Source organism: Parasteatoda tepidariorum, chromosome 5, assembly GCF_982258835.1.
Source record: "Parasteatoda tepidariorum strain Cologne lab strain chromosome 5, Ptep-v5.0, whole genome shotgun sequence".
Lineage (NCBI taxonomy): Eukaryota > Metazoa > Arthropoda > Arachnida > Araneae > Theridiidae > Parasteatoda > Parasteatoda tepidariorum.
The window spans coordinates 89359159-89377436 of NC_141759.1; the positions used below are offsets into that span (position 1 = coordinate 89359159).

Below are 18278 nucleotides of genomic sequence, written 5' to 3' on the forward strand. Positions count from 1 at the left end.
AAATAAAATAGAAATTCATCAAATTTTGAATGCCAGGAAAATGAGATATTAGCTTAGAAGATTAAAAAACAGTCATTTTAAGTTAATAGTAAGTAACTCAACTTAAGCCTTTATGTTAGATGGACCAAAAATTGCTTAAATTAGTTCTTTTTATTTACTGTAGAAAGAATAAAAAAATATTTTGTTGCTGATATGTACAGAATAAAATTGCGTATAATAATCAATCATTAAATAAATAATTTTGATTACATCCAACATATTACAATCATACATAAACTTGGTATTAGGTTAATATTTGCTTTCCCTCCTTACAGTATTAGCAGTTAAAAAAAAAAACTTCTGGTAACACTTCAATGTCCTGGAATTCATAAGCCAGGAAAATGACACCCAGGAAAATGACAAATTCGCCATTTTATAACATATAACTTTACTTTAATATTTTGGCCTAAGACGTTTATATTCTGCAGAAAATAATAGGATTTCTTAAAATAACTCAGATAAATCTACGTAGTTTATGTTATTAATGATTTCAAGAAGCGAGGAAAATGACAACGCAAAACCCTACTCACCTTGAAAAATTGTTTGAAAAAGATTTTGAACCAGAAAATTGGTTCTTTATTCATGCAATAAGACATGTTCATATAGGAAGGCATCTAATCAATCTATTAACATAAGATATTGATTGCTGGCTCTATCTATTTTGGTTATAAATAACTAAACAAAAGTAGCCAGAAAAATGACAGATTTTCTTGGGACAAACAAATTATTAATGCAGAATATTAATTTAAACGAAGTTTTTGTAAATAATACCCTCTGCGTATGTTCTAGAAATGGTTGAGATAAAAAAAAATTTGATATTGAAAAATTTATGTGAAGTTTTGAAGTTAGCTATTATTGGAAACATTGTTTGTGACATGCCAGAAAGATGAAATTAAAGTGAAACATGAAATTAAATGAAGTAACATGAATTAAGTTCAATTAAATTTTGTAACTATAAAAAACAGCCAATGCTAGTGCAAAGTCAGCTAATGTTAGCAAAAATGCTAACAGCAATGCTATTTTTTTTTTTAAATGTTCTTCTAGTATTATAGTATTAGATCTTGGAGAAAGGGACAGTGAATTGTCATATTTTGGGAGAATCACCCATATATATATACAGGGCCGGATTTAAGCTTGGTGGGGCCCTAAGCTACTGAAAATGATGGGGCCCTTATGAGTTCAATTCCATTTCTATACACCTAAAGTAAACTGTCATTATTTTTTATTGTTGAGTATTAACATTATATTATTAAAAAATTTGATAATATCACTTTATTGTTAAATATATTAATTGTGACGAGACTATTATGTAGAACTTTTCTCTTATTGCACATATTTTTTGAACGAGGGAAAAAAGTTACAAAAGAAGCACATTTTAAGCACAGAGTAAAAATTTTGCGTGCTGAGCCACTATATATTTAACAGAGTTTTTTTTTTAGTTTCATTTTGAATATATTTTATTTGCAATTTTTAATGATTTTTTTGCAAATTTTTTTCTCAATTTTTTTTTTTTTTTTTTTTTTTTTTTTTTTTTTTTACGTTGCAAAATCTATAAGACTTAGAAACATGAAATTTTGAAAGTGCGTAGAAAATATGCAGAGAGTTAGAAAGAAAACAAGAAAATACATTTTGATTATTAGTTTTATTTTTTTTTATAACCGCCGTTGAACAACCGATCCAATTTCGAGTTACGACTACTAATATTCAACACCGTGGCCTTGTAATTTTGAAACCAATCCAGAAGACAAGGGAACTGACAGATTAATACCCAGGGGTATTTCTTTGTTATGAGAACTTGAAGGAATTTGTGACCCCGACAGATTTAACATGCACCAGTCATACATGGGTATTCTTTTGCCGGCTGGATTCAAACTCCCATTCTCACTAACACGAGTCCAACGCCCTATCAACCAGGCTATCCCGGCCAAATTTATTAGTTTATTTTATAACAGTCATTGCACAGCCAACTAAATTTCGAGTTTACGACTACTAATATTCAACTCCGTTGCCTTGTAATTTTGAACCCAATCCAGAAGACATAGGAACTGCTGGATTAGTACCCAGAGGTATTTATTTGTTGTGAGAGCTTGGAGGACTTTGTGACCTCGACAGATTTAACATGCACCAGTCACCGTTTTATACATGGGTATTCCTCTGCCGGCTGGATTCAAACTCCCATTCTCACGAACACGAGTCCAACGCCCTATCAACCAGGCTATCCCGGCAACATTTATTAGTTTATTTTATAACCGTCGTTGAACAGTCGACCCAATTTCGAGTTCACGACTACTAATATTCAGCTCCGTAGCCTTGTCATTTTGAACCCAAGTCAGCAGTCCCTGGAGCTGGTGAGGGCCGGTATATTAATACTGTTTGTAAAAATAAAAAGACCATTTAGTAAGCTGATATTATTTAATTGATGTTTATATTGAAAATATTTCATTATTTTTGCTTTCTTTTTAATTATTTTAAGTACATTTGTTAAATTTTTGTGCAAGAAAAAAATTTTCATTATTTATGTAAATTTTTGGTTTATATTTTTAAGGATTTATTAAAGGGTCTATTAAATATCAGAGAGACTAAATGTCATACGAGTTTAAAGTATCAGCTCTGCTCTTGATGTTGTATAGTGGTGTTGTATAGTGGCTGATGTTGTATAGTGGCTGTTGTATAGTGGCCAAAACGAGCATTCAACATATCAATGGAACACACTAAAGCTTTATATCAATTAGCAATTAGTTTTAGATAATTACAATTGATGAATAATTATCTTATTATAGAATGAAATGTTTTAAAAGACAAATATCTGTTAATTTTTAACATTTAATCAACGAAAAAACAACCAATATTGAAATCTAACGAATTTATTATTTTTAATTACTGATAAAGTTTGTGACAGAAAAAAAAATTAAAGCCTGATAGATTTCCGAATTTTAGAAACACCTTCTAGTTATACTATTACAATCAAATAGGTTTCGATGTCTTTCATCCCGGTGTCATTAGTGATTCAGCATATTTCGATATCATTTTTGTTTCGTTCTTACTTATTAATTTGTTTGCAACAGTTAATTTGTGTACCTCTTTTACTTCATTTTGGAGGAGTTTAAAAATATAATATTGAGGATTTTAACTTTTTTGTATGCCTCTTTTATTACGTCATCATCACACCCACACGCAACTGTCTACTCTAAATAATGCTATATAGAATGAGATAGTAAAACAAACGTGTGTAGTTATTTAAATTCTTATTCAAAAGTATTAGTTAATTTTTTTCTGAGCTAACAATTTCTGTCCTTTTTTAGATATTTTAAAGTGCTATTTAAAACTGCTGCATATTACATGAAAGCATTAAATATATCATTTGTACAATTTTGAAGTAAAATAAAAGGGAATTCTGATCTTTGAAACAGATATTAAATAGTCTGATGATCGAATGATGGGGCAAAAAAAAAAAATTTTTTTACTTTTTAACTAAAAAATTTTTTATTTATAAATAATTTATTAATACTCAAATTGCTTGAAAGATTATATGTTCCCTACTAGTGACAACGAAGGGTTTTGTTTTATTCAGTCATTTATTTATATTTATTTTGTTCGACAATGTAAAAAAGAAAAAAAAATACATTTTGGGCTTCTGAGGGCCCCAGCTCCGAATAAAACTTTAAAAAAAGCAGGGAAAAAGTAGGATCTGGGGGCCCTTGTTATCTCGGGGCCCCAAGCTACAGCTTATTTAGCTTATACGTAAATCCGGCCCTGTATATATATATATATATATATATATATATATATATATATATATATATATATATATATATATATATATATATATATATATATATATATATATATATATATATATATATATATATATATAGATAGATAGATAGATAGATAGATAGATAGATAGATAGATAGATATCATAACCCTGCTTAACTCCAATACATATATATATGTTGTGTGTGAGTATAAAACATTTAAACACATAATGTATTATACTGATTAAGTAACGAAAACTTTTTTTAAAGTCAACAAATTAAAAAGAATTAATTGTTTCTCTGATATTTAAATTTAATTTAGTGTGATAAGTAATTCTTTAAATGTTGAAATGCCCGCGGCCACCCTATCAAAATCCAAATTTGATATCCCGTGACCTTACGAAACACGGATTTTTTCATTCAATATTTATTTACGAAATATTTTGAGACTTTGTATCTAATTTTTTCTTTCTTACGCTGTATATCGTTTGTATTTATTTCTAATTTTTTGTTACATTATTAAAGTTTTACACCTTCTATTTAATAATGTAGTTTAACAAAATCTGATATCATAGAATAAAATGACAGTTTTTTTAAAAGTTTATTTAACACCATTATTATTAGCCTTTTGGAATGATTTTACACATTGTCATTTTCCTGCGTTTTCTAAATAATAAATATAAACTATATTATTCAATATGAGCTGTTTAATAAAGTCTTGTGATTAATAACACAAAGACTAACTAAAAATGAAATGGAACATGGAAGTAAAAGCTATAAAATTATAAATTGTAATTTTTCTAGCACTTAAATGCCAAAGAATAATTGCTAAATGCTGGTTAACTATTGTACATTGCTCTCTATATTGTACATTGCTTTCTATATATTAGAGGTACTTTAATAAACGAGTGTTTTTTTTTTTAAATGTATTATTCCAATCCAAAAGGTTAGAAATTAAAAAAATAATTTCCTAGGTGTCGTATTTTCTGAAAATTATCCATATATTCTACTTCGTAAAGAATTCATTTTTTATGTATTATTTTGGCTGCTTAAACGCATTATAATTTGCGGTGAACAGATGAATTTTTATTGATATTTTATACTTGAATTTTTGACAATAACGGTGGTTTGTCCTAATCGAAGGGAAGCGATTAACGAAGTTTATGGCTTGTCTTTATTTTAATCTTCATTTAGATCACAGGTTTTGATTTTTAACTTTTAAATGAAGCTTATACTGAAAACTTCTGTATTAGATCAATGTATCAAAATCAAAAAGAGTTTACTTGTATGTATGTAACTGGTTTAATTAAATTACATCTAGATAAAAAATTCCTCAATCACAAAACACCCCCCATGAAAAAACTATACCTACGTGCTTGCTTTTGACTTTCCGAGGTAACGCAGGAGCAAGTCTGGTAGTGATTAACAAGTCCAAAACATTGAATTTTGCTAATTTTTTAAAATTTATTTTGGGTGATTATTAGAAAAAGAGCATATTAAGGACATGTAGTAGTACATAATACTTGTAATGTGTGTTCTATGACTTGGAGAAAAAAGCTAATAAAATTTTTGTCGGATGCCTTTGCCCTAGATATGCTCTGTGCAATTTCAAACGATTTCCTCTGGCAAAAGCGCCATCTGGCAGTTACGTTTTCGCGTCGTCTGGTGGCGCTTGTCAATACTGCGCATTTAGTTTTCAAATTCAGTAGGTTTGCCTGTTTACGAAGCTCTACGTCGTCGCATGTCGACAAACAATAAAATGTGTTTTTTGTAGTGGAATGGTGCCTATATGTGTTCTGTGTCCGTAAAGAGATTATGTGTGTATTTTTTACAATTTCAAGTGTATAAACCGTCCAAACAATAATTATACCGAAAATTCGTCATCGTTTTAATTATGGCAAATGATCGTGATAAGAAAGCCCAAGAAAGGGAGAAGTTAAAGAATATTATTGACCAATGGAATGCTAACCGATTGGATATATTTTGGCTGTCGGAACCCAATGAGGTTTGTTTAGATTGTTTTTTTATGCTCATGTATAATCTCTCAGATTAATGTCTCGTCCATTTTAAATTTTAACGGCTATGTACACTGTAACACCTTGTATAAAACCTAATATTTATGTTTACACATTTCAAGATGGCGCACATGTATCACACCCTCAAGGCTGACAGACAGGTAGAATAGCTGTAAGGTGCTGAAAAAATTCTAAGTACTTTTGAAGTGTTCCGCTGATGATGCAATTAGTACTAATTAAAAAATTTCTTAGCTACCTCTTAAGGCTAAATCTTAAAGGGTAAATTGTGATTGTTGTTTGGGTGTGAACGGTTAATATATTTTTTTCTACTGTTAAATGACTTATTTTGCTGCGTTAACTTAGGTTATTTCTTTGAACAATTTATAAATTAAGAAGATTTTCTCTCAATAATTTGATAATTTTTGCGTTCAAAAGCATATAGTTGCATGTAATAATTTACACAATTATTATAACTTTTTTGCATATGATTTATTAAATATTTATTACTTGATTTTTAATTGAAGGATTAAATTATTTCAGATTGGGCTTAGTATAGGTGCAAAGTTTATTTTTAATTTTTAAACAAACACAAACTAATTCAGTGAAAATATTTTCTTTTCAATTATTATAATTCAATTTTACTTCTAAATTTATAGCGGTTTCAATTTTTACATACCTGTATCATGATGTAATCTGTTTATTATTATTGCATTATAATTCAGTTTTATTGTCCAGTGATTCAGTTATTCCAAAAATGTATCTATTATGTAAATACTGAGATTATTATTATTTTAAAACAAATTATTTTAAAATATTTAAAATAGTCTGTTGTGCTTGTTTTCTACTTAAGTTTGTGCTTGTTTTCTACGTAAGTTTGTGCTTGTTTTCTCCTCTCTACTGCATGTTTTCTTCTTAGATTTAAGACTTAATAAGTAGAAAACAAGCAGCAAAATCGAGTAGCACTTTTAACTCTATGAATTTTGTTTCTTGAAAACAAAATTTTCTTAGTGTACTTTTAAGTTAGTACAAAATATATTCTGCTACATGAATGTAGTGGATTAATTTCAAAACAATTTTCATAAATTTATGAAAATATTTACAATACAATTTTTGTTGCTTGAGATTGAGATCTTGAGCTATTAAATTATTTTAATATCCAAATTTCTTATCCTGTTTTTATTGCCCACCTATCTACCTTCCTGTCGATATGGACTGCCAAATTGAATGCTTACAGCAGATTTATATATATTGCTTAATAAGTTAAGCTAATTCCTGAGTATTAAATGCTAATGTGTAATTGATCTTGTACTAAATCCTGTGTTGCAGCGTTGTTTGATTTCGCTCATTTTCTTGCCTGTATGATCAGTATTGTTTTAAGTGAACTCAGATGTTGTGGGTAATGTTAATGGCATTATCTTAAGTTGTTGCTTAATGGTTCTATAGGTTGTATGTTATCCTTAAAATGTAGTTAGATGTACAATTCAATTCCGTAACTTCCTTATTGTTATCTGCCGTGCCATTTACAATCCACAAGGTGCCAAACAGAACTTAAACTTGCGAAATTTAAAGAATAAAACAAGATAGAACGAGTTATGCCATATCTATTGGTCACTTCTGTTTTTTTTTTATTTTTTTATAATTAAGTTGCCGAGACAATTATTTTCACATAGATAAGGATACTAAAATGTTCCTGTGTTATCTTCACAAAGCTACGCATTTCCACTGTGAGATCTAATATTGATAACACTCATTTTTATCAATATATTATATGAACACTGATATTTTTATATTTCATGATTAGAATGATTCAACAAATCAATTTTTGAATTAAAAATATAGAGTGAAATTGGTTTTACTAAAAGTGAATATAATTTATATAATTCATTACTATGTAAACTGATACTAAATTAACTTTTTCTTACCCAGTAATAACGGTGTTTTTTTATGATTTTTGCGAAATATCTTTAGCTATGAAGAAAATTGAACAGTAAGCAGATGTAGTAAAATAAATACCTTTTTATATGCATGCACAAGCATATAGTTTGTCTATGTAAAGAACTCCCCATGCCATTCATCTGGAGTAACAGTAGTGACTATGGTTACAAGGTTTAACTATTTAAATCTTTGGTGTTGGGTCATTATTTAAGACAGGGTTTGGTTCAGGTTGGGGAGAGAGTGGGAGTTGGAGAGAGAGAAGCCCCCCTCTTAGAAATATCCTATTTCTTGTTTCTATAGCTGCAGATGGCCTTATACCTCACGGGGAAAGGAGTTTTCTCTATAGACAAACTATATATGGATCCCACTATTCAAGTTATGAATTGGGATTTATTATGGTTATGGATATTGCGCAGATCTGCCAACTCTCCTGCTTTTGCCTCAAATCTTTCCCCTCAGGCCTTCAGGGTGTTTTCTCCTGCTTTTTTCTATTTAGTGCACGATAGAGGAAAAAAAACAACAATTTGTGCAATTTCCTTCCCAACTTGTGCTTCACATCATGCTGGGCATTTATTTAGAAAAATTTTCCCCTAAAGCAACATCACTAAAAATTACAGTGAGTGTGAACCAAAACAGTAGCCATAATCGATGAAATGGCAAAATCGGAGATATCTTGGACACCATTAGGCAGAATGTTTTTTCACTTTCTATAGATGGCAGTTTTTTTTAAATAATGCTAAATCAGCAACATCTGCAGTTTTAAAACAGTAGCAGTTAAAAAAAAAATATATATATACATTTATAAAGTATTGTATTCCTCCTCATTGGCATATTTTGTTAATTTTGAACCTCTTCCTAAATTTTAATAAATCAAAAGATGTGTTTTAATTTAATTCTATAGAACCTTATATTTTATAGTAAGAACACATATCTTTATTAGTCAGTGTTAGAATCTTATTGTGGTCTATTTTATGTAATGTTTGTAAATAATATATTTCGAAATAAACTTCTTGTAGGAAGTGCGAATCAGGTTTAATTTTTAATATTGCGCTATGTCATGATACAGAAAGGGTCTCCTGCTTTTTTATTTTCTAAGGTTGGCAGGTCTGATTGCGTTAAAACAGAGCTTTTCATTAAAAAAAATTTTTAGGCTGTAATGATATTTCAAAGAACACCTTGAAATACAAATACTTCTTTTATTCTACAGTTAAAAAATTTTTTGAAGCATTAGTTAAATAATTTCTCAATGTTAAAAGTATACATGTTTAAAGCAAAAATACATTTATTAAATGCATTTAATTTTAATGTGGTAGTTATCTACGTGTAAAATGTACGTACAGGAAATCTAGTAGTTGTGTTGTAGCAATTATTTTTATTAAAAAAGACTTATTTATGAGTACAAGAAGAATTGATGCAATTCTAAACTGTGTATTTATATAGTACGAGTTTATACCTATGATTTATTAAAAGAATCATTTTAATAGGTAAATTATTTTATGCAAAAAAAAAAAAAAAAAACATTAATGCAGTCTACAGGAAGAGTAAATATTATTTTAAAATAATTTAATTAAATTAATGCTAACTTTATCAGTGAATTAAAATAATTGAACCATGTAAAAAATTGCTAACCATGTATAGTTTTCTGACACATTATTATGTATTTTAAATACTTATTGCTTATTTCTATTTGTGTCATGAGCAAGTATCCAAAAGCAGAAAGTGCTCAAAATTGTGAAGTACGGTTGAAATGTGGCATTTGTTTATGTTAGCAACTATTCTTTCCATTCTATTTCAAATAATTCAATCACTTCAAGTATGAATTTCTTGAAGAGTGACACATTCTATGTTCTTTTACAAATATTTCAATTCTTTCACTAATCTTTATGTTTTTCTTACTTAACACAAAGACAGGCATGAAGTCATGTAGAACATAAACAAACTAATTCTGCATCTAAGTTGCCAGGTACACAAAACAAAAATGTATCTCCCTTAATTCTCTCCTTTCACTGGGGCCATTGTCTCTTTCGCCCCCTTTTTCACCCTACTGGTATAAAATATGACTATTGTACCAGTTTGTCATTTACTCTGAAAATAAAGGGTAAATATTATTCCAATATGGCTAAGTAAATCTAATTTTTAATGTTTGTTTATGAATATACTTTAAATGATGTTGGAAAATTCGTTCAGTAAAGTAAAAGATTATTTTAGTATAAATTTTATTAACCCTTGTGTTTAATAGTAATCTTTCCAAAACCTTTTCTGTGAGTGATCAGTTTTTTGTCATGAGCATTGAATTAAAAAAATGACTGAGCATAGCTTATTGTATAACGTAGATAAAATTAAGAACTTTCTGCTAGCACAAAATCTCTATTAAAAACTTTCTACAAGCAATTATAATTAAGTCTTTAATATCGCTATATTAATTAACTTTTGAAGCTAATTTCAACACTTTCGCCGCCACCTGTTTTGGCGAAATTTGTTTGAAAATCACCGAGTTTTTATATAATTCTTTAATTTTTATAAAACTCTATATTGATTATTATACAAACCAGAGTGCCTGATAGTCAAATAAGTTTAATACAATGACGTAAACGAATGAAAAGCGGTGTAAGAAATTTTCTTATTTTTTGTAAGTTTGCCATGTAGTTAAAGAATAAAAATTGTTGACGTTCCCCCCCTTTTTTTAAAAAAAAAATTATTTAAAGTTTTTAATTTTATCTAAGTTTGATAATAAGCTATGCTCAGTCATTTTTTTTCAACTTTATCAGGGTTGGCAGGTTTTTGACAGTTTAAACCGTCACGTCAAAAACCTCACTGTCAAAAACCTATATTCATATGTGAAATTTAATTAATGCATAAAATTTATATATTTTTTATAAAGGATAGTGTTTCTAAATATGTTCTAGAAAAAACAAATTTAAAATTTTGAAGAAACACTTATATTTTGAATAGTAACCAAAATCTTGTACTTTTGAAAACTCACATCTTTTGTAATATTATGTATTCATTTTCATGTGTTATTGAAAATCTGCAGTGATATTATTAAGAAATTTATTTATAACCAAATTTAGTGTATAGTATAGATTATACTAAAAATTAGACATTTTTAAAGATAAACACATCTTCTTTTAAAGAAAAATCTTTTTAATATTCTTTTAAATCTTCTTAATAATCTTTTTAACATAAGACAATACAAATTTAAGTGCTTTCTGTAAAATACACAGAGTAGTTAGTGTCGATTTACAGTATATTCAGCCTATTCATTTACTATGCTGAAAATTTAGTTTATCTAAATACTTGTAAATTTCATTTTGCTGAATACGATATAGTTTTGTTGAATATCTAAATATTCAGCTGTTGAATAATTACTTCTTGCTTTCAAGATATACATTATTTGTATTCTTAATACAAGTGGAGAAAAAAAAATTAAGAGATAAAAATTGTTTTAAAAATGATAAGTGTAATAATTATAAATAAATATAATAAACAATATGAATTATATTTATCAATTCATTATTCATAAATATAACTACTTTTAAATTAAAATTAACATACTGGATAATAAAGATATTCGGTATAACATTAAAAATTTTTTTTTATACACTTGTATCAAGTTTGTATTTATACAACATAACTTGTAAGTTCCTTATAAATATTAGTTATATGTTCCTTATATGTCAAAAATGCATAGCAACAAACTTTTAATTTTCTTAAGTATCAAAAAAAAAATTTTTTTTTATATATATAAATATTTAAGCAATTTTTGTGCAAAATTTTTCTGCACATGCATTTGAATATAAATTTCTGAGATTTTAAATCTGTTATTTTACCTTAATTTTAATTAAAAAATATTTTAAAACCTGCTGATTACCTTTAGTATAATTAAATTTCAATATAATGCATGGCAACTGTTGGTAGTTTTGAAGTTTATATATTTTCTTTGCAAACTTCAGTTTTTGACGGTTTAAACCAGTATTATACCCTTGTCATGTCAAAAACCCAACCCTGAACTTAATGCTTAAGACAAAAGACTAATAGCCCGCAGAAAAGTTTTTGAAAAATACTTTCAAACACAAAGGTGTGACCAGTGTAAATAAAAAATTGCCACGGTTATTGCAGGGTTAAATAAGAAATTCTGACTTTTTGTTGTTGTTAATTTTGGGTAATCCTGAGAATTTGCCACGATTGTGACAAATTTTCCATGTATATTATGACTACATATTTGCTTGTTTGTCTAATTTCTGAGTTAAGTAATCTTTGTCTCTTAAGAATTTATAATTTCTTTTATTTCTCTTTTTTTTCTGACACATTTCTGGACTAAGTATTCGTAACTGCTCCAGTTTCGGACATTTTGAAACTACCGTGAGGAAATTTATATTCGAAAAATTTTATATTGTGAGAAAATTTCTATCTTACAATTTTGCATAAATAACACCTAACTTGGCGTGATTTTGGAAGAGACAATTAAAATATATAAATGAGCATATATTTTTTTTTAGCTCTTTTTATTACGGAGTTCCATTGTTAATTATACCTGAGATAAACTTTTTCTATATCTCTGTTGAAATGTGGATGATAAACGAAGATAAGTTAAAAAGAAAAATTAGGGCAGTGTTGCTCTTGACCTTTTTACTTGAACCCAAGTGACATGGTTAGTTTTTCTTCACGCTGGACTGCCAGCTTCTCTTTGCGTGCTATTTAGTTTTTTTCATACAGTGCATTGATGTTTACAGTTATGATTCTGCTTTATTCTTCCTTATTAAATTTAGAGCTGCGTTTTTTTATTGTTATTTATGAGTGGCAAATCTGGTTTAATATCTTCCTTTTTTTTCTTCCAACTCATCAGTTGAAGAGATTCAGTTAAATTTTTTCTGTCCATGTGTGTTGAAGCAATGTTATTGAAGGTTTAATATCATCGTTTTTTTTTTGGGAAAAAGGGGGCGGTTCGTTATCATCCCAGATTTTTTATTTAAAAAGCAAGATTCACACATGAATAAAATTTCATGGTTGCTTTTTAGTCCGTGAATAGCTTGTAGCATATCTATGCATGTACTAAGTGCGCTAGTTGTTAGAAACTAAAAAAAGGAAGAGAAAAATGATATGAAATGTCGATTTTTATGATAAATATTTTCTTGTGAAGAGAATACGTTTTTACGATGAAATATTTTGTGAAGGGTCCGTTAAGGTTCCTGGGCTTCATCTATTAAATTATTTTTGTACATTGAAAAATTGTATGTGTCATAATAAAAGGTCGTTTAAAGCTGATGAAAACTTTGTACGCTATGCTACTAGAATTGGAGCTAAAACAACTCAACGGCAATCCTAGTTACAGTTTCAGTGTGCAAGGGAAAAAAAGTACCACTCTGAATAACTTTTAATGTAACGATCAGTCCTTCACATTCCAAGACTCAATCGTAGGTGACTACTAATATACTAATTAGTGAAGACGATATTTTAAGTTACTAAATTAGACACAAAAAAGTACTATTTCTGAATAAACATACTTTTTTTTCCAAACCAAATATGGAGGTAGCTGCTATCTTAGGAGTATAGTCCCAATAGTTAAGTCAGGAGAGCGTTCCAAATTTAGGCCCCCCTTTTTTTTTTAAAATTTTTTTTAATCGTATTTTGCCATATCTCGAACTTTTTAAGCGAATTGGAAAATTATTACTCGTAATTACAAAATTCGTTTATTCAGAGATCCTTTCATGCAAAAAATGACTTTTTGTAATTATAATTTTTTTTTATAATTTTATTTAATAATAGTCGAAAAAATTTTTAGTGGCAAGGTATGATATTTTTACACCATTTTATTTTACATGGCAAAATATAAAATTTGTGCGTAATTGGGCGAATAGTTCCTGAAAAATCGTATTTGTGGAAAAAGTCGTATTTTTAAAATTCGTTTTTCGCAGCCCAAAACTTTCGACCTTTCTTTTGACCAGGCTATTGGGACCATATTTCCCAGATTGGAGTTACTCAGTTGGTCAGAAATCCAAATATGTCGAAAAAAGGTTTTTGTGTCTGATTTCGTAACTTAAAATATCGTTTGCACTAATTAATTGGCATATTTGTAGTCATCCTTCGAAACATTAAGACCAGAGTATTAGAACGTGAAAATCTGATCATTAGATTAAGAGTTATTCAGAGTGGTCCTTTTATTTTTTTGCGCACTGTACTATTCAAATTTTTGACACTATCTAATATTTTTTAGGCTTTTTTTTTTAAATTTTTTTTTTAAAGAAAACAGCCATATTTTTGTTTGCTCCTCTAAAGATATATCTTAAAATAAAATGAAAATAAATACTTTTCAAACCTTTTGCTGTAAAAACTGTTCTTTATCTTATTTCTGTTCGTATTACTAGTCTGTAAACAGTATTTAAAATACTTTTTATTGGTTTGTATGACGTAATAAAATTGTGAGGCTTCTGTCTTTTTAAATTCATTTGTATCTCCTCTTATTTGGTGACATCATAAAGCCGTCAGTCTGACATTTTATGATCAGTGAGATAATCCCACCTTATCTGAAGCAGTAGGGGTCTTCATGCAGGTATCACACCTCGTGATCAAAGTGTGAAACCTTGTTTGAGCCTCGCTTAAACAATTTTTTTTAAAGCGTTCTTTTTATGAGTTAAATCTTTTCTGCTTCTGCGATCATGAGAAACCGTATAAATTTTAAATATTTGGATTGTCGAAGAGTATCAATTACCCGGATGCTGGCAAATTTCTCTTTTTAATTTAAAATGCAAATTGCGTATTTCGAATTATTTAATGTATAGTTAAGCACGGGACTCGGAAATTATGCTGACTACCCGGTCTTTCAAGCCCTGGCAGGGGTAGAAATTAAAAAAAAAAATTACTGGTCCATAGGACCAGTAACTAAAACATTTTACTAGTCCACACAAAACTTTACTGGTCTGTTTACGCGTTCCTATTAGCTGCAAATAAAAAAAAAATTAAAATTTTTGATTGAAAAAATCATGATTTTTTTTTAAAAATCATAAATTTTTGATTTGAATCGCATTTTTTTGATTAATATTAATTTTGCATAAAAAAAATAAATTGTGAATAAGCTCTAAAATAGTTTTAAGTAACTCAAATACACAGGTTGCATAAATATACTTAGAATTTAAGAAGGAAATAAGATTAATTATCCTACTTACTAAGATTAATTAGAAAAGAATATTTTAGCAATCAAGAACTATGATTTTTACTCAATTTTGAAAATTATTAAACTATACATAATCATAATGTAAAAAAAATAAACAATATGATTGTTTTAGGACACAAAATAAAAAATAAAGGAGAAAAACATCTGAAATTAGCACGAATTATCAAGATGATTTAAACAAAGCATTTAGTAATATTAAAAAAAAATTGGTAATTTGTTTAAATCTTTAGTTATTTATAATTAGTCTTACAACCATAGCATTTATTATTCCTTTTGGCTTTTATTTTATAAAATATATTCTCAATTATAATTTTATTTAAAAATTGTTCAGAGCTTGTTTGGTTTATAAAAACAAGTTTAAAAATAAGTAAACAAGTAAGCGGAAGCAAAATAATGTTTGTTTTTTTACGGAGATCTCGCACGCTAGTTTTTTTTTTTTTTTTAACGGAGATCGGCTGCGGCGGATGGTGGTCCGGCGGACCACTGTTTATTATTTTATGCTGGCCCGACTCCGATTTTAGTGGTCACGGACCAACGGACCACCGTTAATTTCGAGCCCTGCCTGGTGCTTTCAAAATATGTATTTTTTTTTGTTCAGTTGTATCAGTTTAAGTCATTTCTTTCATTATAAAAGATAAGCCACTTCACACATTACACTTAAAAGGAATTCAAAACAGAATTCTATGCAACATTGATCGTTATTAGGAATTTTCCGTTTTTTCCAAATGTTTTTTTTCCTTCATATTTTTGCCATGATTTTTTTTCTTCAATGTCTGGTAAAAATACGAACTCCCATTGAAAATATCTCTGACTGAATTCCTGTATTTGTTTTTCTGCTGATAAAATTTTAATAAGTTTCTTGATTTCATGACTCATTTACAATGGAGTATATCCATTTTAAAAGTAAACCTTTATTAATTACCTTTAAACTCAGTTTCTAGTATCCTTTAAAACTGTTGCGAGTACACATACACAATGTCATAATTTTTTCCCTTTAATTTGGAGCAGTATAGCCGTATCCGATCTCAAGCTTCATCCCTAAAATTCCACTCTCAATTTATTTGATTTAACTATTTGGTTTATTTAATTTGTCTCCACATAGATATTTTGTTTTTCTAGGATACAGGTTCAATTTTTTCGCAAATAGAATAGTAACTAAAAACTTCCTTGTAGGAGAAATATTTTTACGCACTTATTTGTTTCGTAAGTAATTGGCACTTGGTAACATTAAACAATGTCATATTGTGCATTTTGCATAAATTGAGATTATTAATTATTCTTGCTAATCAGGGTTGGCAGGTTTTTGACATGTGACAGTTTTTGACAGTTTAAACCATGGTTTAAACCGTCACGTCAAAAACCTCACTGTCCAAAATGTCGAAAATGTCAAAAACCTATATTCATATGTGAAATTTAATTAATACACAAAATTTATATATTTTTTATAAAGGATAGTGTTTTCAAATATGTTCTAGAAAAAATAAATTTAAAATTTTGAAGAAACACTTATATTTTGAATAGTAACCAAAATCTTGTACTTTTGAAAGCTCACATCTTTTGTAATATTATGTATTCATTTTCATGTGTTATTAAAAATCTGCAGTGATATTATTAAGAAATTTATTTATAACCAAATTTAGTGTATAGTATAGATTATACTAAAAATTAGACATTTTTAAAGATAAACATTAGCAGTTTTGTACATTAGACATCTTTTAAAGAAAAATCTTATTAATATTCTTTTAAATCTTCTTAATAATCTTTTTAACATAAGACAATACAAATTTAAGTGCTTTCTGTTAAATACACAGAGTAGTTAGTGTCGATTTACAGTATATTCAGCCTATTCATTTACTATGCTGAAAATTTAGTTTATCCAAATACTTGTGAATTTCATTTTGCTGAATACTATATACATAGTTTTGTTGAATATCTAAATATTCAGCTGTTGAATAATTACTTCTTGCTTTCAAGATATGCATTATTTGTATTCTTAATACAAGTGAGGGAAAAAAATTAAGAGGTAAAAATTGTTTTAAAATGATAAGTGTAATAATTATAAATAAATATAATAAACAATATAAATTATATTTATCATTATTCACAAATATAACTACTTTTAAATTCAAATTAACATACTGGATAATAAAGATTGTTTTGTTTGTTCTTGAATTGGAATTTCGATTGATCAAAGTGACGTTTCCTTGCGTGCTTAATGTTTGAGTTTGGCAAACCGCTTAATGCTTTTGTGCCATTAAGCTTCACAATCAATCAATTGGACCGTAACGAATGAAAATAATTTCTGGAAGTTTTTTTTTTATAATTAATTGTATTAAGTGAAAAAAAATATTCAACGACACAATTTGTATTTAATCAAATTTCTGCAGTGTCTTCAAATAGTATGTCAGTGAAAATATTAACCTCTTTTTTCCCCATTACAGCAATTGTTCGTCTTAATGAAATGATGCAGCTATGCATTACCGCGTAACAATAAAAGAGCCACTTGCAAAAGGTATCTTTTTCTCAATTGGTTTCCCCGCAACCCAAGAGCTGCTGTTTTATCACCCATGACACTGTGTTCTGCCTCCTGTCTTATGTTGAGATCGTAGAAATATTTTCGCTTGTAGGAGTTTTGAAGGTTTTGACATATTAATGCGGCATGTGGAATTTTTCAGACAGAGTGGGTGGCTGTGTTGGGGTCAGTGTTGGTAAAACCTCCCTTATTCGATATTTAGTTTTTTCCCCCTTCACTTTTTATTTTCGTTACTTCCAGACATTTGGAAAGTTGAGTTTTGATGATAAGCCCGTAAGATTTTGGGTTCGGTTAATGGATTTATTTTGGGAATATCTATTTGCTTTCACTATTTATCAACTTTAAACTCTTTTAACTTAACTAAATCTGTTCTTTCTTTTTGTTGCTAAAATTACTATAATGTTTAGTGTAACCGTATATTCCGGTGCATAAGTCAACTTTTTTTAAAACCCCAAAATTTTACAAACATCAAGATGGTCGACTTACACACCTGTAATAAAATCAGGCATTCGTTGATAGTGAAATATCGAGGTATTATAAACAATGACATAGGTAGGAATAACTTTGTATCAACAGGGGTTTGTCTAGGTTTTTCTGAGAGGTACCTATTTTGTGAAAATTTAGATAAATTTGTGAAAAGTAAAAATTATATTAAAAAAATCAACACAAAAATATAGATTTATCGTTTCTTACGGGATACAAAAATAAAATTTTAGGAAAAAGTATTTCCTGAAGTTGAATTAGTGAAGGTACAGCTAAACGGTAATAAATTTGGCCTGGACAGACCCTCAATTTTTTTTTTCAAGATCTAGTTTAAATATGTTTTGTA

The 18278-nt window shown here is 28.3% G+C and overlaps 1 protein-coding gene across 4 annotated transcripts in view; it reads left to right on the forward strand.

The window, feature by feature from the left end:
* The first annotated feature begins 5478 nt into the window (after window positions 1-5478).
* The window catches only part of LOC107451438 (afadin), a 99905-nt gene continuing 87105 nt past the window's right edge, over window positions 5479-18278 (forward strand). For 3 of the 4 annotated variants that reach the window (XM_087164473.1, XM_087164472.1, XM_087164475.1), the window contains exon 1: window positions 5479-5800. In XM_087164473.1, the coding sequence (XP_087020599.1) occupies window positions 5690-5800 (111 nt within the window). In that variant the 5' untranslated portion in view covers window positions 5479-5689. Of the gene's footprint in view, window positions 5801-5932; window positions 6090-18278 lie in introns of those variants that run through there. The other variant, XM_087164474.1, reaches the window with a different exon arrangement.